Source organism: Rhinoraja longicauda, chromosome 4 (genome assembly GCF_053455715.1).
Source record: "Rhinoraja longicauda isolate Sanriku21f chromosome 4, sRhiLon1.1, whole genome shotgun sequence".
Taxonomy (NCBI): domain Eukaryota; kingdom Metazoa; phylum Chordata; class Chondrichthyes; order Rajiformes; family Arhynchobatidae; genus Rhinoraja; species Rhinoraja longicauda.
In genome coordinates this window covers 49,594,613-49,617,692 of record NC_135956.1, presented here as the reverse complement: position 1 = coordinate 49,617,692, position 23,080 = coordinate 49,594,613, and the positions used below count along the sequence as shown (strand labels likewise).

At 36.6% G+C, this 23,080-nt stretch overlaps 1 protein-coding gene across 2 annotated transcripts in view; it reads right to left on the bottom strand.

Annotated features, from left to right (window-relative positions):
* Positions 1–23,080, bottom strand: part of atp9b (ATPase phospholipid transporting 9B) — a 298,121-nt gene that overhangs the window by 199,303 nt on the left and 75,738 nt on the right. For both annotated transcript variants that reach the window (XM_078397707.1, XM_078397708.1), the window contains exons 5-7: positions 22,207–22,315; positions 19,909–19,967; positions 15,706–15,757 (exon numbers count right to left, since the gene is read on the bottom strand). In XM_078397707.1, coding sequence (XP_078253833.1) covers positions 15,706–15,757; positions 19,909–19,967; positions 22,207–22,315 — 220 coding nt within the window. The remainder of the gene's footprint in view (positions 1–15,705; positions 15,758–19,908; positions 19,968–22,206; positions 22,316–23,080) is intronic.

The window sequence follows — 23,080 nt, the reverse complement described above, 5'->3', positions numbered from 1 at the left end:
GCGGATACCCATAGCTACTCCTTGGACTTGGAGGAAGTGGGAGGAGTTAAAGGAGAAGTTGTTGAGGGTGAGGACCAGCTCCGCTAGGCGGAGTAGAGTGTTAGTAGAGGGAAATTGGATGGTTCTGCGGTCGAGGAAGAAATGGAGGGCTTTAAGGCCTTCCTGGTGGGGGATGGTGTAGAGTGACTGAACGTCCATAGTAAAGATGAGGGAGTGGGGGGCTCGGAAAGCAGAAGTCATTAAAGAGACGAAGGACAATGCGAGGTATCTTGGACAAAGGTCGGGAGAGATTGGACCAGGGGGGATAGGATGGAGTCGAGGTACGTGGAAATCATTTCCGTGGGACAGGAACAGTCAAAAATAACTGGGAAGTTCTTTGCATCCTCTTTTCCGAAGATGAACCAAAGAGTTTGTTTTCATCGTCATTACTCTACTCCCTTTTAAAATTCTCTCATTTAGGACTACAATTGTCTTCATTATTCTTTTTCTACATATCTGCAGAAAGATTTTTAGTCTGTTTTAACCTCATAGCAAGCTCATTTTTCCACTTCATTTTAGTCTCAATCCCTTGGTCTATTTTTGCACAATTTTAAACTGCACTCAGACTTGTGACTTTTTCTGGCAACTTTATGTAATAACATTCTTTAGATCTAATAAAAAGCTCATTTATTTACAATGACTATTGCATTTCCTTTCTGTCTACACTAGAAAGTAATGTTTAACTGATACTGATTCTGTATTAAGCATAAAATGTTTCCATACCCATTGATCATGTCTTTAATGAAATATGGAATGTTAAATCATAATTCAGAAAGCTAGTCCATGATAATAAGTATTCTTATTCGCATACAAGAGTGTCATAAAAATGAATAATGAAATCATTAATTTGTCAGAATGCTGTTCATTCATTGTTCTTTTGTCAGAAATGAGAGAATTTATAATGGGGAATAGAATGACAAAGCACTTTGGTTCATCTTCAGGAAAGAGAATGCAAATAACTTTAGCTTTTTATTAGCTAAGTATTCTTATTCTCAGACCAAGCACTTGATTGGGTTTATGCTCATTGCCAATTTCTTTCTCTACTCTATTACCTGGTTAAATGCATATTGTAACAAAATGTAGAAACATTTACAACCCCAGGAAGAAAATGTTTTTGCAGGATTGGATTTAAGTCAAGGGCTTTTAGCGATTATCTGACATTACTACACTCAAGCCAAGATGCTTAGTGATGGTACTGGAATCACGAGGAAACATTACAAATCTAACTGATGTACAACATGAAGATTAGCAGCCCCAGCACCAACCCATGTCGAACACCACTAGGCTGCCAACCAGTGAAAGCCCCCTTTATTGCCTTCTTGGATGCATGGATGAAAATCTGGAAGGTGCCTGCACAAGTCATTCTTACATCATCTTCTGGCAACAATCTTCCAGTAAATAGCAGGTTGTACATAAGTATTGGCAAATAGCAAGAAACACATTGTTGGATAGCACTCTGCCAGACTGGCATCCAGAAATCAAATGAGGCACTGTGGTGTAATGGAGGGATGACCAACAAAAATCAGGATAAATATAAATGATAGGCAGCCAAGGAAGGGACTGAAAAGGAATACTAATAGCTTATATCTATGTGAAGACTGAAAACAGCACTCTCAATTCTTCAGTTCTGGAGTTTTTGTTTTATTCAGATCATTTGGCAAAGCATGCTTATTTTATACGGTACAACTGGAAGATTAATGAAATTGCTGCTTCAGCAAAACTGCATCCCGTGGGTGAAGAACTAAAGTTGTATTTGAAAGGGGACACGCATTATGCAACTAATATTCCTACAAATGAACAGCAAAATCTCCAAATATTTTAATTCGTAATCGTTTTCAAAATAAAGCATTTTGAAGTAAGTTACTGCTTTTGGCTGCAAAGTGGTTCAAAATAGTTCAGAGGCACGAGAAGCAACGTTATCAATTTGCCGAAGAACAAATGACCATATGCAGGAAAAGAATTAAGGAAAAGTATGGGAAGACTAATTAGGAATTGAGAAATTAATTTTACACAAACAAAAATTGAAAAGACAAAATTTACATTGATTTCTGCATGGCTAATTTTTCCCACATCGAAGCACTTAACTGCTTTCATAAGCCACACACAGTCGCATCTATTCAAAACAGGCATTGAATTTTTTTTTAATCTGATGATCTGATAACATTAGAAGAACATAGATAAATACCAGCTATTGTCAGTCAAATTTCACAAATGTTTTTTTCTTATGGTCTAAATATTATAATAGTTAAATATGAAATATTTAACATTATTAAAATCCATGTGCAGTCACAGTTGAACATTCCATAAGCCAATGTATTCCTACACTCTCTACTCTGAACTATTATAAACATAAATCCTCTTTAACAATCTATTTTCCATCACACTATTTCACAAGGGGCATTTCAAAGTGATCTTTCCCCTTTTTGTCAATGGTTGCCCTCATCCATCAATTTCATACAGAATTATACCACAGATCAATGCAGTTCAAGACCACTAAGCATTTTGTGGCCCTTGTGTATGGTAGACTGCACAGATATTCATTTAATACAGAACTCAAGCTAGGACATATTGGTCAGATGCATTTCCTCCCACTTCAGCAGTTAATTCCATCAATAACTCATCTTACTGGTTTGTTTTGGAAATGGTGAAAAGAAAAATTCCAATTGGTGCTACGTCAGTTCTTACCAGACAATGCTGCAGCAGATACTAGACAGCTAGATAATCAACACATTCTCCAAGCTATTTATAAAAACGCCATCCTCAATATATTGCCGAAATAACCTGCAGTGTTTGCTTGCAAACTACAAATGGCTAGAATGGTCAATGAATCCTTCAAATCTTTCCCTTGAAACATGACTTGGAAACGTGACCTGCTGGAAACTGCTTCAACAACTGTCTTCCAGTAGCAAAGAAATAACTAATATACTAAAAATGTGTATTATAATGCATTTGTATTTTGTTGCTACAGTATGCATTTCAGGACAATACATTCTCCTCGAAATATCGTAATTAAAAGGATGATGAACAAATTGATAGCAAATGGGGTATCATTCAACATTGCATAAAATGGTGTGCACCACAGAATTCATAAGAAGCTGATGCAAAGTTTTTGTTGCTATCACCAGTCCAGAGAATGATGTGACTGCATTAGCATGTAATGCCACCAACATTGTTGCCCTGAGACAGACGGGATGAATATCATTTTGGAGAGCAATTTTAAATTAAGCAAATGAATTGCTATTTTCCCCCTAGAAAATCTGCACAAGTAACAGTCACTGAAGCCTGAAGTGTATCGACTCCCCCAATAACATAGAGCTACAAGCAACCCAGTTTGTTGTAATAACAACTTCAGGCTACATAGTCACAGCCAAAAAAAGTGTACATGATTTCCAAAGAACATCTTCAATGCCCATTACAAACTGAAATATCTGTATTCCACGGAAAACTTAAAAGCCAAGAATTCTCCACAGGAAAGTGGATGGGACGCCCAGATGATTCCATATTACGTTGACCTGATTTGGGACCACTGATGACCATCTTGTGTAGTGTAACAGGATGCCTGATCTCATCTAGTTTACTTGCATAACTTCATTAAAAAAGGTATAAATGGAGGCAATATTTAAGAAAATAATACCTATTACACAGTTCCAACCTTCAAATCAGTGACCTGAATAAAGAGCTGCAGACCAAGGAGCTAAACTGGATCTCAAAAGGAACCAAATTCATTCGCTATTAATTTCTGCAAATTTTGGAAGAAATAGTTGAACATCTTTCTCCAAAGTTACTGCTGATTATCAGCAAACAATGGGAAAATGAATTTGAGTATAGACTCTGAAAAAAAAGTGGTACAAAATTTTCATGAGATCTGTGTGAAGGTGAGATATTGGAGGTCCTTCCTTCCCGCTGCTGTGAGACTGCGTAGCCAGTGCTACTCCTAGCAGACCAGTCAGACCAGTCAACATTAACGGTAAAGGAAAAACACAGTAAATAATGACAATTCTCCTTATCTTTATTTATAATTAATGTTCCTTGCAATCCACTTTGCTGCTGTAACACTGCAAATTTCCCCGGTGTGGGACTAATAAAGGAAAACATTATTATTATTAAAACATTCACGGTAAACTGGTTAGATGTAGCAGCACATTAATTCAAGACTGAATATTCAACACTATTGCATGAAAAAAACCATTAAATTTCTACAGTTTTAGTTTAAAATAGTGGTCCTCTTTGCTCTGGCAGAATGTATGCTTTTGTTGAGGATGTTTTATTCTTATCCAAGTCTGAGTGGCAAGAGCAGCACTAAAGTATGCCTTTGCAAACTTTGAGTAATGGGGCTAAATCTCAACCATTTCTATTCCCAGTTGCTATCTGGTGACTTTTGCTGAAAAATATATTGTATACAAGGATGGTGGCAACATTCAGATTTGGCTATCCTGCAACTAAAAGTAATTAAACAGTGGATCAAGTACTGCATAAACAATCTTGTGTACAATTAAAGGAACCAATGTGAAGCAAATGCTAGTTATGCAATGTGAATGAAACAAGGATTCAAACTTCTTTCTTACTTTCTGAAATAGCCCTTATTAATTAGTTTCTTTAATACACAAAGCTAATTATATATAATTTGCTAATAAACATGGAATATTTTATGCACTGTAAATTTGGCTCAGGCAATTACAAAGCTAAAACATTTCCTTAATATAGTACTACATTTGCAATATAGTACTGCAAAAAATTGACCTGTAAGAACTGCGCCTTATCTCGTTGGCAAAAATAATGATGTCTGTCTTCCGACTCAAGCCAAGTTTCCAATTAATCTTTTACTAAGACAAACATTAGCTACAACTAATACCAGTTTAGTCTCAGCAAAATTGAATTATTAAATCTGTCTGCCAATATCCAATTACAGCCTACTTATGAATACTTGATTTTATTTTGTATAATTGACAAGGGCTGTCAGGTTAGGATGGGTTTGATGGCAATCGAGTTAAGATCAACAGATATAGCTGTCACAAGGACAAAGTGTGTCAAGAGCTGGAGAAGGCACTGACAGGTGATGTACAAAGGGTCCACGTGAACCTGTCATAAACAGTTAATAAAGTGGCTTGTAATATTAGCAGCCTGCCTGCTGCTACTCAGAATCAAAAACTCATTGAAATGTTAGGATACAAGATTGCACCCAACAAAAGAGACGGAACACTTGACTGTAGACTTTTGTAAATGTAATACCAGATCATTTATCAGGATATATTTAAATCATTTATACAGTTCAAAAGAAGAATTTTTTAAAAAAAATTGACAGCAAGATACAAATTTGGCATGAGATATTCAAAATCTATAGCATGTTGCTAATATAAATATTACTAAACACGCAAACTACAATGTCAACATCTAAAAATTGGCACTTATAAGTGATTGATGAAGCTTGCTTCTAAAGCAACTCACTCTCTAAATACCACTGAAATAAATTTGTGCACTCGAGATATTTGATCTGAATTAAGAAACTGATGATGCAATTGATTAATTGGAATTTAAGCCATCAGTCACTGGATCCATCAGTTTCTTTTACCAGATTCATTTACATTCTAAACAATCAGCTGATGGCTCAATAGGATACCGTGTATTAATACACAGTCAATATGATCCTACTGAACTCATCAGAATTCCTTATTGACAGCAGCAGAAATGCTTTAAATCCAACCTTGATCAGATTGCATATGTTTAAGCAGTCTTATATTGACTGTTGACATTTTTATATTCTGACAGCATTATAAAAATGCTGCCATCTGTAATGCACAATACACAAAAGGTAATGCAGGGTCACAAGAAAGCTAAGCAATATTAAACCTTGGGGGGGGGGAGGTTGGGGCAGAATGAGTTTGCAAACAAAGTTTTATCCAAACCAAAAGACTAATCTTATTGTAAATATTTAATTCCTCCAAAACACAAAGCACAAATACCAGCAACTGCAGAAAAATATCCAGACATTAACAGCACATGTAGTGTTTCACCCATCACCATGTAAGGATTTCCCTTTTGTAAAAGAATAGATTTTCTAAGCAGTAAAAAAGTGTTGAATATTGAGATACATTATAAATGCACAAATATTGAACATGCTCGACATACAAGTCACCTGCAAAAGGGGTCATTTGGTTTATGAAGGGGAGAAGCAGATATTTCCATTTCCAAGACATTACAGATGCTGGAATCTTGAGCAAAACACAAAGTGGTGCAAGAACACAGCAGGTAGGAATGGACAGCAATGTTTTGGGCCAGCTTTTTTCCTACAACTCCATTCAGTCTAAGGATCCCAACCCAAAACGTTGCCTATCCTCCCTCCAGTCCTGACCCACTGACTTCCCCCAGCACTATGTTTATTTCCACATATGTGGCACCAGAATTAGAGGCTATGAATATGATTATCATGATAAACCCAATAGGAAAAATTAGGAGTGGCAAAACAAAAAGTGTAGCCTTTAACCAGAAAGTCAAGATGAAAACATATATGCATTTATGGGCTTCAAGATAAACACTTGGAGGAAATTAGTCAGGTTGCTTCAGGATTGGAATAGGGGGGAGTAGTGTGTGAATGGTGACATAGTTCATTTCAGAAGAAAGACCTGTTTTAATGCTATAATAAATATATAGCTATATGAAAGTTCTGTACTTGAAGTTACATATTATTAATTCAGGGAAGGAAATGGGAAGAGATATAATTTCCATTCCATGAATGAAGTGGCTGCCAACTCAGACCAGCTTTCACACATTAAATTCTAATTTGAGCTACCCAAGTAACGAAACTGTTAGGAAGCAGGAAAATAACCACAACAGTATATGCCAAGATCTTCTCATCATTTAGCATCATTGACAGCTACAGCAGGGATAAATACAAAGGCACCAAAACAAAGGATGATTAAGCAAAACACATTTCACTGCACATCATTCCATACAGAGATTATCAATTGTGATCACATTTTCAAATGGTAAATAGAATATTAGCTCATTGCAAAATATAGTGAATGTTAGACTATTCAGTCATCTCTTTGTAAAACATACTGATGGAAAATAAAGTCTACTAGGAAATATAAATATCTCAGGTAGGATAGATCTTCCCTCAAGCCTGCTCTAATGATTATCAGTGTATCTTCCCCATCATATCCCATACTTCTGCTTTTCATTACCTTTCCGGGTAAACAAAATATTTATCATTAGTATCTGCATCGCAAATAAGTATTTGCATCGCAAATAAGTATTTGCATAAGGAAAAGAACATTAAAAAAGCAAGTATTGATAGTTCACGCACCAAAAGTACTAAAATGTTTTTAAAATGTAAGAATGTTTTTGATAAATTAAGCCCTTCATGTTCAAATTTTATTATTAGTTAGTTGACTTAGAAGTGGTTACTGTCAATAGTTTATTTTTCATTTCTTCTCTGTGACTCCTCTGCTCAGGTAAAATTGGCCATTTCTTGCAAAAGGTTTGATATGAATGTTGAGAGGCCAGTAGGGTTCATCAAACTAAGTGGCTGGCTTAGAATCAGTAATAGAAAACTAGGTAAAATTTCCTCCCAACAATCCAGCTTAAGTAAGCTTGGATGTAGACTGCAGGTGGTGAAGTCTGAAGCAACAATCTGTGGGCAGGTTTAAAGCATCTGTGGATAGAACAAAACAGTCAACATTTTGGATCAAAACCTTGCATCTGGAAGGGTTTTGATTTGAAGCATTGTGGATTCCTTTTCACCCACAGATGCTGTTCTCAGTTCCTCAAGCAGAATCTTTTTAGCTTTATTACGGTTGGTGTATTCAATACAAATCAGGAATGATACATAGTATTTCCTAGTCTATATGGTTCATCTACTCTGAAGAACATGCTGAATTATTGACATTCTACAACATATTTGACAACAATGATTACACTTGAAGTACTGAGGCATGCCAAGGTCATAAAAACAAGCAAATAAACATATCATGCAAATTCTCTTAAGCTAACCAAGCTCTCTGCAGGTTAACTAATTAGTGCCACTGTCACCTTGTGGGCTAGTATCGAATTTTGTTTTATTAATAATCCCATTTCAATTTTTTTGCTTAAACCTGCAGTACTAGTTGTTGAATAACCAAAGTGTAGGAGCTATTTACGCTTAAATTAGTTACTATTATTATATTATGGCCATTATATAATGGGAGATACCAGAGGGTAACGGTTGACAATTGTATGTCAGGTTGGAGGCCAGTGTCTAGTGGAGTGCCCCAAGGATCTGTGTTGGGTCCACTGTTGTTTGTCATTTACATTAATGATCTGGATGATGGTGTGGCAAATTGGATTAGTAAATATGCAGATGATACTAAGATAGGTGGAGTAGTTGATAGTGAGGTAGATTTTCAAAGTCTACAGAGAGACTTGGGCCTTTTGGAAGGGTGGGCTGAAAGATGGCAGATGGAGTTTAATGCTGATAAGTGTGAGGTGCTGCATTTTGGTAGGACAAATCAAAATAGGACGTACAGGGTAAATGGTAGGGAATTGAGGAATGCAGTGGAACAGAGGGATCTGGGAATAACTGTGCATTGTTCCCTGAAGGTGGAATCTCATGTGGATAGGGTGGTGAAGAAGGCGTTAGGTATGCTTGCCTTTATAAATCAGAGCATCGAGTATAGAAGTTGGGATGTAATGTTGAAATTGTACAGGGCATTGGTGAGGCCGAATCTGGAGTATGGTGTGCAGTTCTGGTCGCCAAATTATAGGAAGGATGTCGACAAAATGGAGAGGGTACAGAGGAGATTTACTAGAATGTTGCCTGGGTTTCAGCACTTAGGCTACAGAGAGAGGTTGAACAGGTTGGGTCTTTATTCTTTGGAGCGTAGAAGGTTGAGGGGGGACTTGATAGAGGTTTTTTAAATTTTGAGAGGGACGGACAGAGTTGACGTGGGTAGGCTTTTCCCTTTGAGAGTGGGGAAGATTCCAACAAGGGGACATAGCTTCAGAATTGAGGGACAAAGGTTTAGGGGTAACATGAGGGGGAACTTCTTTACTCAGAGGGTTGTGGCTGTATGGAATGGGCTTCCGGTGGAAGTGGTGGAGGCTGGCTCGATTTTATTATTTAAGAGCAAATTGGATAGGTATATGGATAGGAGGGGATTGGAGGGTTATGGTCTGAGTGCAGGTAGATGAGACTAGGTCAGGGAGAATGGTCGGCGTGGACTGGTAGGGCCGGACAGGCCTGTTTCCATGCTGTAGTTGTTATATGTTATATGTTATATATATGTTTAATATTTCTAGTTTCTATCTGTCTGTACATTGGAAGGTTGGATTTGATACGAAGAGGGCCGTGTGTACATCTGAGGAGGCTAGCATAGGCACAGAGATTGGTGGTCAGTTTAGTCCCAGAGGATGGAGAGAAAATATTTTTTTACCACACGGTCACAACCACACGGTCACGACAGTGTTCTTTGAAGAGCAAACAGTTGATAAGAACGATAAGTTATGAATTATTCTTTTGATTTATGCTACTTTAATAAAGACCAATTAATCAAGAAACAGCATTTGGGAGATTCATTTTTGCTATCTTAGAGTGCGGTGTGTGCGTAAGCTTTATCTCCACCAAATCCCCGAGCAGTAATGGCTATCAAAGTTGGACTTTGAGAAGGTACAGAAACTTAGGTACATTACACAAAGAATCAAATATTTAATGTCCCATTGCAGTTATTGGTCTTTGTCTATAAAAATGATGTGCTACAATTCTGAGAACGATATTCTACATTCTGTATCTTCCCTTTGCTCTATTTATTCACTTGCGTTTGACTAAATTGTATTTATGCATAGTGTTATCTCATCTGATTGGATAGCATGCAAAACAAAAGCTTTTCACTGTACCTTGGTACACGTGACAATAATAAACATAAACTAACCACGAGTTTAAAATATTCAGAGGAGTGACCAATACTTGAAAGTGAAACTAAATTGAGTCAGTGTCAGAAAGTCATACAGCGTAGAAACAGGCCTAGAAGCCCAATGCCGACCAAGGTATCCCATGTACACTTATCCTATTTGCCTATGTTTGACCCTTATCTGTTTCCATGCATCTGCCCAAATATTTTTAAATGTTGTTTTTGTACTTGCCTCAACTACTTCTGGCAGCTCGTTTCATATACCCACCACCCACCCGCTGTGTGAAAAAGTTGCGCCTCATGTTCCCATTGAATCTTTTCCCTCACCTTAAATATATGACCTCTCTTTCATGATTTCCCTGAGAAAAAGAGAGACACTGCATTCACTCTATCTATTCCCCTCATGATTTTATACATGATCACCCCTCAGACTCCAGTGCTCCAGGAGTTAAGTCCTAGCCTGTCCAACCCCTCGTAATCCTCAATATGAACTTTCAACTGCAGACATTAACCATTTCGCTCTTCATGCATCTGATTTATGCTTAAAACAAAATCAAAGCAGCCATTACATTTAGAAAAACAATGTTTCATCGCATACTTCCAGGTTAAAGAAATCTAGAAATATTTCTACCAATTGAATTCAACAGCACTGGTATTTAAAATGGTATGGAAAACAAATTTATAAAGAGTCATCTCTCAATCGTTCAATTAGCTTAAACTAAATTACTGATTTCTGATCAGATTATTCAACACCTGCAGATATATTGCAAATAGATCCAAACTGTTGTATCTTTACTGATAAATTAAACAATCCAACCCAAAACATCCAAAATATCTCCATACCCTTGCGAACTGAATAAAATTACCATCAAAGGAAATATCTCCTATCTTTGGTTTGGCAAATGATTAAGCTTCTGTAAAATGGAACACTACTAAATTGTCTTTATCATATTCAACCATTCATTTCATGTTTCCATCATTCTCCAGAAACTTTGCTGATACCATGGTTAACAAGCAGCCACAATGCTGTTAAAGGCGTTCGTTTTGGGGATCAGCTTATTTAAAACATGCTGATCAAAAATGTTTCAGAAGATAATTCTGTCTTCTCGATTTGAGTAAAGCGATTCAAAATAATGAATGTTTGATTTCTATTTGAGATTTTTGAGAGTAATACAATCATTGCAATCTCAATGAAAATACAAAAAAGCTGGTAATAGATGCTGCAGATTGTGCATAAACATCAGAAAATATAACTAGACCAGTTTCAAATCTTCAAAACAAATTCTGTCTAATTAATGTAAACAATTGTTTGGAATTTAAAATTAATAATGGAATTATAGAAGGCTTTTGATATTTTTGTTCAATCAGCTCACATATTTAAAGGTTACTGACCCAAGATTAAATGCTATTCATTACTGCCAGCTTTAAATATGCACCATTTACTTTAACAATGCAGAAATATTATAGCCATTTCTTGCTGAACATGGCAAACAATTATTTTAAACTGAACAGTTCCAATGAAAAAACAGCAACTGAACACAATCCAATTCAGTAATTATTAACTAAATACACACCAATGCTGGCACTCTAATATCCAGCAGTTCCTTCCTTCACATGGCAAATTCAATATTTTCACTATTTATTTAAAATGTCGTGATTTAGAGAGACAGTTTTAAATGCCTTGCAGTAAATGGTAGATGGCCACTAATATATAGAACTAAAGTCAACCTTTCCATTCAGCATAGATCTGTTTCCTAATACCTGGTTTCCTGTTTCTGACAATGGGTTTGCTCATGCTTCACTGCATTCTCATTTGCTATGAATTTGCAGATAGTTCAGAATGCACAAAACCTGGACATTCTATATGATCTTGTATAGAATGGACAATTCAAGAATACTGAAATGCTAGTCAAGGGCTGCAAACAAATTTTGCTGTAAAGAATAATAATTATTTATGAGCAGTGAACCATGCCATTTTAACTGTAAAAAGTTGTTGGAATAAAGTAAAACAGCAAAAATCATCTCAACAAGAGTAAAATAAACAGTAGTTGTCACAGGGTAGCAAAATATATCAACATTGTGTATAATAATCAGCGACAAAAATTAATTGATCTTCCATCTCAGTGACTTGCTTTTAAAAATAGCACATTCAGACTGAGATGAAAATGTAACTACAGAAAACGAAACCAATCAAAAATGATACATACTGCATTATGAATACGGCCAGGACAAGGACATACTATAAGAGCTACAAAAAGGATAAATGCTATGAGCAGTACAACAGTTTTAAATTGTAACTTAATTTAGAACGTAGATTGTCAAATTCAGAATACACGTAGCCTGTTTAAATGTCCAACTCATGACTTAATATATTCACAGACACAGGAAACTATAGATACCGGAATCTAAAGCAACAAGTAATCAGCTGAAGGAACGTATGGGGTCGAGTAGCATTTGTGGGTCAAAAAGAATAGGTTGGCCACAGATGCTGCTCAACCTGCCGAGTTCCTCCAGTTAATATATTCAAGCTGAACTGTACGAGTTTATCTGTCAAATGAATACCGCCATTTTCTTGGCTAATGTTAATTCCTCGGGCAACATCAACAGAAAAAGGTGATCAGGCGAGTATGTAAAATGTAAATAGGCAAATGGCTTTCTACATCAAGCGTTTCAGAGATGCAAACAACCAACTTTTACAAAGGACCTTTACAGTGCACAACATCCCAATCCTGTTCAGAGGATTTAATCAAATAAAAGTTACGACAACTTGGGCAGATGCTGCAAAGCTTATTAGAAGATGCAAATTTTAATGAATACTCTGAATTGGTTGGTTGAAGATACAAGACTATCTTTCTTTTAACTAATATCCACCCAAATTTGCACCCAAAAACAACTGAAAGAGCTTCAAGTCAACTGGATGCATTCTTTCCTGCAACTTTACCACAGTATTATATTGTGTATGCGTGGATTTCTTTTGTGTGCAATAAAAATACAATGTCTAGTCAACAGCCTTGTTAGGATCATGTAAAATGGGAACTGCATTGAAATCTGAGTCCACAGCATAAATTTAAGAGCAGGGTTGCCCAACAACAGCCAATGTAAATATGGTGTCAATTTCTCTAGATGCTGTCGAACATGATTAGCTACCGGCGATGCTGGTATCAACAATGGTTTGAAGTTGAATTCAGTTTGTGAATGGTCACGAAATAAGAATACCAAATGCACAATATTTGACCAATGGATATCTCATTGTAATCTTTTAATCTTTTCTACATTAGATTCCAGAGCCTTTTCAACAACTAGGGTAAGTAAAGCCCTTTGCATCCCCAAGTTATACGAGTAACCTTTCCTTCACAGAGCTTATAAACAATGAGATGAGAGACAATTCAATCACAAAATTATTATTTTTAAATTTTTCTGTGATATTCATACAAATTTTCACTTGTACAATTGTCAAAAATGTTAAAACCTTAAATACTTTGAAAACTTCCCCCAAAAGTTTGTGTTTACCATAATACCTGAAGCATTTCTCATCATCTCCAGATTTTGAACATGATACTTAATGACACATTATGATCAATAACAGCCAGGGCCTCCAATTCTATTTCTATTGCATTCAAACACTCTACAAAGTGTTTTACAATTGAAATATTGCAGTGCTTGATGGGATGCAAAGTCAAGAAACTCAAAGAAACAAAGTTAAGAACTCAACAACAGGCTAGATATTCCAATATTGCAAACATAAAAGACTACAGATGCTGGAATCTAGGACAAGGAATAAATTGATGAAGGAACTCGGCAGCCTGAACAGCATCTGAGAAAGGTGGGGGTATATGGAGTGTCAACATGAAAGGTTTAGACACTGCATCGACTGAATTGAGAGTGAAGACTGCCAGCATAAAGAGGAGAACGGCAGTAGGTGAGACAGGGGCCAAGAGTAAAATAATTTTAGGTTCAGCTGTATTATTTTCACCTGTACAGAGGGTGGATGTGGAAAGGATTTTCCAGTAGTGGGAGAGTCTAGGACCTGGAGGCACAGCGTCAGAATAAATGGACAGAGGAATTTCTTTAGCCAGAGAGTGGTGAATCTGTGGAATTCATGGCCACAGACGGCTGGGGAGGCCAAATCAATGGGTATTGTTAAAGCAGACATTGATAGGTTCTTGATTAGCAAGGACGTCGTATGCAGAAGAATGGGGTTGAGTGGGAAAAATAGATCAGCCATGATCAAATAGATGAGCCAAATTGCCTAATTCTGCTCTTATGTCTTATGGGTGAAGGATGATGGGAAAATGGAGCCAAACGAGACAAGGTGGCGGGGGGGAATTAGGAAACAGAGACAGGTTGGTGATAGGTTCGCGTAGATAGGGAGACAGGCACTTGGAGCAAGGTGGGGAGGAAAAGGGAAGGTGATGACAGCTGCTAAAGAGTGCTAAGTTGTGATACAAATTTTACAGGTGCTGAAATCTGATAAGTAGGGAAGGTGATAATTGGAACCATTAAAGGGGAAATGAAGGACAGATGAAACCAATGGGGGAAGGGAATATGGTGGATGAAATATGTGGGTAGTACGTGGATGGAACCAGAAGGGCAAAGTGAATGAAACTGAGTGATGAGGGACTGGAGGTAGAATAGAGTAAGAAAAGGGAACAAAATTGGCAGTACCAGAAGTGCATTGGAAGGAGTTGGAGAGCTTAACACAGGAGGTAAGGGTTATCTGAAATTGAAAAATTCAATGTGTATACACTAGATTGTGGACTATCCAGACAAAATATGAGGTGTTGTTTCTCTAGTTTGTATTGAGCTTCGTGCTGGCAGTAGAGAAGGCAGAGGATGGACAGGTCGGTGTGGGAATGGGAAGGGGAATTGAAACAACATGCAGTGTGGAGCTTGGGATGGCATTGAAGTACTTTCACCTTCCCCATGCAAGTTCTTAACTTCTTCAAATTCACAAGTTCAATTGCAAAGCAAATTCAGTCTGCTTTTCCCCTCATGCATATGTGCTGAAATCCATGACAATTTAAACAACTAAATGCCAGTGATTCCAAATAAGAACCCCCGACAGTAAGCAGCAAATTTCAGCATGTTTCCAAATATTAAACTACAAAAAAAAGTAGCTTCTAATGCCTTTTTTGCCTATTTTATATTAGCATTGTAATTTCAAGCCGGTTCCTCCCGCCAGCAAAGTCTTCAAATAAATTAAACATTCCGGAAAGGGTGTGTACATAAGTAGGTCAGATAACACAAATTCTCCGAACAAACATCCTCTATTAATTCATCTAACTTAAATTTGGCATCCAACATGATGTCACAATGAAGCAAACATTGAGCATATTGCTTGTAAGATTATGACAGGAATTATAAATGATGCAATATTTTGCACTGACCATAAAAATAAATTTGAATATGATTAGTAATCAACTCTGCTGGAGCATTTCTACTTTGACCTTTAAATATCTACCAATATTGCAGACAAAAATTAAGATTCATTCACTCTCACCTACTTTAGGAGCAGAAACTACTACAAGATTTTAGTTGTACTAAAAATTATTCTTCACTGCTGGCAGCAATTATTTATACATCAAAAGTAAGTGGGTTCAAATCAAATCAGAATATTTTAGCTGGAGGATAAATGTTCTTAAAACCATTTTCAATAAGCATCAACATTCAATATGTATGCTGTTCATTGCTTTGAACATTTATTTGTACTTTGTGTAAAATGTTATGAACTGTCAGACACATTAATGTTTCTTCTTATTACGAGAAAGCACTGAAAATTGCTTACCATTTTTTTCTGATGTTCTCAAAAAGATCATGTCAGCAGGAATCCGCTGATTCTGAAATAAAAGATGACAAAAATAAATACATCGATCCAACATGACTGAATTTCAAAATATCTACTGAAGATGGAATTGCACTTCAATATTACACAGAATTTACAGGACAGCTAAATGATTTTCAGCCCTACAGGATGACAGAAGAATTCTCTGACCTTTCTCCACATTCTGACCATTCTCCACATTCTAACACGATTCCTTTCCTCATGTATCAATGTATTCACAAATGGACTGACTTTTTGATGCATGATGAGACCTTTCATATTCTCACCATTCCTGGGTAAAATAATGTGAATATGTTCTTCAATTTTAACTTATTTTATGCCAACTGAATTTGAACTCCCCTCCAAGAACTGCCCATTCAAACCATAATTTTAAACAAAATATTATCTCAGTTTTTTTCCTTCTATAGCCTGCTCATCTTTCCTGGCTGGTATAATTTAGTTCTGTTATCATATTAAATCTCTTGCCTCTTCATTTGTGCATCTACGTCAATTTTATGATTCAGAGATTAAATGTAAACAACACTCCAGGTGTTCCAAAGCCATTAAATATGTTTACTACAATGTCTTGGCCTTTGATATCTAGAAGTCAAACCAATGCTTTGTTTATATTTAGTTCTTTATCTATTATGTTTTTTGATAGCAGTATATTGACAAGAGAACATGTGCCACTGGATTCCTTGGCACCTCTAACCCAATTTAATTTAACCCAAGGTGATCTATTATATTAATCTTTAACGACCTTTTTCAATTGAAGTGATAACTATAAAGTACTTGCAGATATGGTATTCTTGAGAATGCCTTCTCGCAATATCTTTATATATCTGAAAATTAGGAAATGGAACAGGCGAGAGAGAAATTGAAGAGAAAGGAGAAGGAAAGGAAAGTGTATCTGTACAATTTCTTGGGGCATGCAACATTGTTTCACTGCCAATTAATTTTTTTAAAAGTTATTGTAATATTTTTTAAATGTTTGCAGAATCTGGACAGCCCGAAATGCTGCCCTGTGAAACTGCAGTACTTTTTGTAAAGGTATTCTCACGATGCTGATAAAGGAATTAAAGAAATTCAGTGATGAAGGAATGGTTACATATTTCCAAACCATAGGGCAGGGGAATTGGAGGAAGACCTGCAAAACAGTAGTGTTGCATTCTGAATATGTCTCTTTGGTGGCAGAAGTTGCACATTTAGAAGATACTTGCAGGTGGCACACTGCATCACCAATGGTAAGTGGAATGAATTTTTAGAATAGATAGGATACCAATCAAGCTGGCTGCTTTGTCCTGACTGATATCAAATTGCTTTAGTATTGTTGGAGCTGTATTCATCTAAGCAAGTGTAAAGGATCCTGTCACCTTCCTTAGACATGCTTGTAAATGATAGAATGTGATGCATAATGCCCAAGGTCTAACCTGTGCTCTAATCACAATATGCATGTTTCATTGGTCCAGGTGAGCTTCAGCTAATGGGATCCCAGAACCTGATGATAAGTGGCTCGGCCAGGAACATCATGCGCAAGTAGTTTGAAATGTTTCTCATTGGTCATTATCTGGAAAATCTTGGATGGGATGATTGACTCAAATCTTCCAACTACTGAAATATTTGCATGTGTTTTAGGTGTTAAACTAAAACACCTGTTTTAGTTTAATTTAGAGATACAGTGTAGAAACAGGCCCTTCGGACCACCAAGTCCTTGCCAGCCAAAAATCACCGTTCATTAGTTCAATCTTTAGAATTTGCTGGTCAGTTTAGTTTAGAGATACAGCGTGGAAACAGGCCCTTTGGCCTAACGAGCTGACCAACAATCACTCGTATGCTAGTTCTATCCTACAAATTTGGGTAAATCCACAGAAGCCAATCAACTTATAAACTTGCACATCTTTGGAACTTGGAAGGAAACGGGAGCACCCTGAGGAAACCCACGCGGTCACAGGGAGAATGTGCAAACTCTGTACAGACAGCACCCAAAGTCAGGATCGAACCCCGGTCTCTAGTGCTGTTAGGCAGCAACTCTTCCGCTGCGCCACTGTGCCGCACTTGAATACCACAAATGTGGCACAATGCCACATTAGATCACATTTTGCCTTGATGGCAAGAAAATACTAAAGTTTCTTCAAAAGACTATTTCAATTCAGGGACGGTTTCCTGAATTTACCAATTGTTCAGAAATAATTCCTTTTTATGAAGCCATATTCAGCAATTTTGAAATGAGGTTCTCGCAGGTGAATGGTGTGTAATTTCAGAAGTCTCAGAATTTTACTTCCTTTAGTTCTGCTAAATTAAACCTTAGATTTCCAACATTGATGGCAAATGCAAAGAAAGTTTTACACTCTATCCAATGACATCCTCCAGTTTAATTGGCATCAGTCCACACTTCCCAAAATTAACTAGACTTTCAAGAGATTGCAGGCTGATATAATCCAAGTTAAGATTTGCAATTTTCAGTTGTAATATTTGCAAGTGTTGTCTGTGAATTTTAACCCAAATTAAATTAGAATGAAAAAATCTCAAAAGCGACAAATCAAAGAACTGCAAATGCCAGAAATCTAAAATAACAAAATCTGGGAAATACTCAGGTCAGGCCACATCTGATACCCTCTATGACAAAATATTAACTATTTCCCATCTCAAATCGGCTGCAGTGTCTGTTTCTGTTTATATTTTTATTCCCGATTGTTATTATTATATTAAAAACTAAAATTTAGAGGAAATCTTTTGTGGAAATTGAAAGATGGAAGCTCTTTAAAAAAATATTTCACTATTCACACTCAACATACTTTATACATGAGGATATAAAAAGCAACTTGATAATGTCGAAATTCTATTGTTCCCTAGCATTATCTGTCCTTGCTACATAATTCAGCAATTAAAAAGATCCAGGTTATATTGCTTGGAAACTAAGAATTTATCCACACGACCCATTCTTAACTAGATAGATCACACATCTCCTCCTATCATGCTGGCAAAGATCCAACCAACAACTATCAGGTTACTGGTATCATCTGAACAAACTTGCAATGGAACATTGTCAACAACTGGAAGAAACCCGAGTAAAAATCATGCGCCCAGCTTGTCAAAGAAAAGAAGATTGAATGGCAGCTACTGAGCTAATTTGCACCATGGAAAATTATTATTCATTACCTGTGTCTATATGTGTATGTAATATTTATGCACACCATATTCCATACTTTTCTTAAATCTAATTACTCACTGATTAAACAAAATTACTCTTACTAATTAAGCATATGTAAACAAATTTCTTGAGAACAATTTGCTCATTTTCATAAACTACTGATCTAACTCAGTGGTTACTGATCTAACTCAGTAACTCAGTGGGACAGGCAGCATCTCTGGAGAGAAGGAATAGGTGACATTTCGAGTCGAGACGTTTCGGGTCTGACGAAGGGTCTCGATCCAAAACGTCACCCATTCCTTCACTCCAGAGATGCTGCCTGTCCCACTGAATTACTCCAGCATTTTGTGTCAACTAGGTATTTAAGATGCTGGCCAGCTTTACAGAATTAGAGAAACCTGTAGCCACATGGTATCCAAGATCTGTGATCTCATTATGCATCTCTCCAGTTTTAAGACCTTCCATAAAACATACCTCTGATGGTTTGACATCCATTCCAATGTATTTTTGTTGCTCACTTTTAACCAATTAATCTTCTGCTAAATGTCTCAAATGATGTGCCCACATTACACAACACTTTGTGCTTTAAACAATCCCCGCACACTAACACTATCTTACACCCACTAGTAGCCAATTAACCTACCTGTACGTCTTTGGAGTGTGGGAGGAAACCGAAGATCTCGGAGAAAACCCACGCAGGTCACGGGGAGAACGTACAAACTCCGTACAGACGGCGCCCGTAGTCAGGATCGAACCTGAGTCTCCAGCGCTGCATTCGCTGTAAGGCAGCAACTCTACCGCTGTGCCGCCCCTATTTAACATATCGACTCCCCGATTCATGCCTCAGATACTTTCCAAATTCTCTGTAGCAGATCCAAATTAACGCAATTACAGAAATACTGTTTTATTAAAAGTATTTGATAATTATTGCCATAGGAAGCACTGTGAAGATTCAGGAAAAAAAGCTGTCTCTTATAATATGAAAAACCATTGCAGTAAATGCATCAAATACACACCTTCTCAACTATAATAAGATCTCCAACCTGGATATCAGAGCTCTTCACCTGCACTTTACCTGTACATTAAAAAAAAACATATATTGAGCAGACTCATATTTGTTGAATCATCAGATATCTATCATAGGACAATGTAGTTACATTTCAGATTGAATATCAGTAAAAAGTGCATGATTTCTACTTCCAGCGTTTTCTTTTTTTTACAGCTTTGCTGAACGGAACATTTAAAAAAAACTGCATGCTCTTTTTAATAGAGCAGGAAATATCAGGGGTAATCTTATTCTAACATACAAGATCCTGAGGGGTAATGACTAAAGAAGTTAAGATCTTTCCATGACTCAAAGGACTGGACAGCTTTATAAGATTTGGAGGCAAGGTTGGGGGGGGGGGGGATGAGGGTGAACTTCTCACAGAAGTTGAAGAATCTCTGGAATTCTCTACCCTGGAGGACTGTGGAAGCAAGAATATTGGGGATATTTAACGAAGAAATATATATATATATATATATATATATATATATATATATATATAGCAGGTAAAGGGAAGGAGATGAGGCCCAGTGTAAGTCATGATCATATTGGGTGGCTGGGTAGGCTTGCAGATCAAGTGGCCTACTCCTGCTTCTATTATGTTCTTATGTTATCTGTGATCATAATTAAGGTCAGTGCTTTGTATTAAGGAGGTGATGTACTCTTAGCAAAACAAACTAGTTTCATTAGGTTCCTTTTGAAGACCCTGGCAAGTTGAAAAATTCAGATGGTCAATATCATGCATAAAATTTTCAAAATTTACTAGAGTTGCTTTCAAAATAGTGTTATTTCCACGGTTAATAAATATAATCGAGAATGCATTTGTAAATAATAAATCTGTGCCAAACCTCTTAGTTATTTTTAACATTTTAAAGTAAATGGAACATCTTTATCACTGTTTTATTAACTTACTGTAGCAATCAGATCACAATGATGTACATACATTAAAAATATCCTCCGCAAATGGTAGGAACTTAACCACACCAAATTTCTGTTCATTTAATATTTGATCATTAAGATATCTTGTCATTCTGTATGCAATAGAACAAACTGCGTAAATTTCACAAAACCTCCTTGGAATGTGTATATGTTTACGAGTAGAAATTCATCCTGTTTACTGTTCTGTGGTCATTTTAATAAAATAGTTTCCCAAGGTTTATTTTTCAATTTGCTGAACCTTGTATCTAATCCTGTAGGCCTAACTCCAATTATAATACTGGGCACAAGGCCACAGGAAACTAATGGGAAACTGCATGGATAAAACTCTTGTTCCTTAGGTCATATCTGATACAGCCATTTAATACCTATTTATGGAAGTCAGGAAGCAATTCCCACAGAAACTATCACGTTCCATTCCTTGTTACAGATTTCACACTAGTCCTCTGTAACGTAGATTTCATCTCAGAATTTTGAAACTGCAAATTACTAGGCGAGAACAAATTCAATTTTCTGGTTTTAAATACCCAAGTGCCTGAAACCTTCAAGTTTGCAAAGAAGTCATGTCAAGGTCCTGACTCTTTGAGCCATACTTATTTTAAATTGGTCACATCTTGATACACCAAAGAAAATAATTAGACCTTCCGGGCTGTTTTATCATATCAGTCCCATCATACAATGAGATGAAGAATCTACATCATTTCACTACTGTTTTGTTTTTCTTTAATTACTTTTTATTAATTCAATAAGATAAACATTTAATGCTTTATTTCCCAATTTAACAGTAGAAAATTCCATGGCAGCATCCATTCTTAATAATGTCGTCATTGCAGTAAAATGTAGTTTAATTCAAATATGAATGATATTTGCATACAAGCATATTATGCTAGATCATTTTTTTCCCCCAATTTTGAAGTCAAAATTAATTGGAGCACAAAACAATCCAAAACAATTCATTTTTATTCTGCAGAACATCAACAGGAAAAGCGTAATAATACCATTCAGCAAGTGAAAGACGAAGAAACCACAGTAACTAATGCTTTTCTGAAATATATTGCAAACTTGGCACATTAATGTAATTCTGCTTCTATGCACTGGATCAATTTCAACTATCATTTAACCACGTCCCTTTGTTATCTGCTTACTGCATTTTCTTATGCAGGCATTATTTGAGTGAAGAGGGAATATCTTAAAGTTGCATGGTATTAACAAACAAAAAAGCAATATTCAGAACCAGGACCATTGCCAATTGCAGAAAATTCACAAAACTGGAAGCTACTTGCTAAACCATCTAACAGATTTTATTGAAGTATCTTTGGAGGAACTTTCTCACCTCGTATGGTAAGCTTGCTGTACAACTGTGAATTCATCTCCTCATCTCGTTGATAGCGATGGAATTCATCTAATGCTTCTCGAATCATTGTCACTGCCATAACAAACCCCTATTAAAAAAAAACAGATTTGACATTAGTGGAAATCAAAATATTAATGCCCAATATTAATACCAGCAACTCAGTGACAAAAATAATTTAAATTCAAAAATACAAATTATTTGATATAGAATCATACAGCGTGGAAACAGGCCCACCAGCACAACTTGCCCACACCGACCAACATGTCCCTGCTACACTAGTCCCACCTGCCCGCATTTGCCCCATATCACTCTAAACCTGTCCTATCCATGAACCTGTCTAACTGTTTCTCATATGTTGGGATAGTCCCCACCTCAACTACCTCCTTTGGCAGCTTGTTCCATACAGCCACCACCCTTTATGTGACAAAGTCACCACTCAGAATCCCCTTAAGCTTAAACCTGTGCCTTCTAGTCCTTGATTCACCTACTCTGGGCAAGAGACTGTGCATCTACCCAATCTATTCCTCTCAAGATTTTATACACCTCTATAAGATCACCATCCTCCTGTGCTCCAAGGAATAAAGTCCCAGCCCACTCAACACCTCTCCCGAGTGATCAGTCCCTTCAATCCTGGCAACATCCTCAAATCTTCTCGGTACCCTTTCAAACTTGACAACATCACTTTTGTTTTTGCTTTCGCCAAAAGAAAAAAAAACAACAAGACAAAAATTTATTGAGCAAACAAAAATAGTTTTTTTTATTATAGGGTTGGCATGATTAAGCTCAATTTTGATAGTCTTTTAACAAAATTTTAATTCGCACTCTATCTCACTGAATGCATAATTTTTCCAAC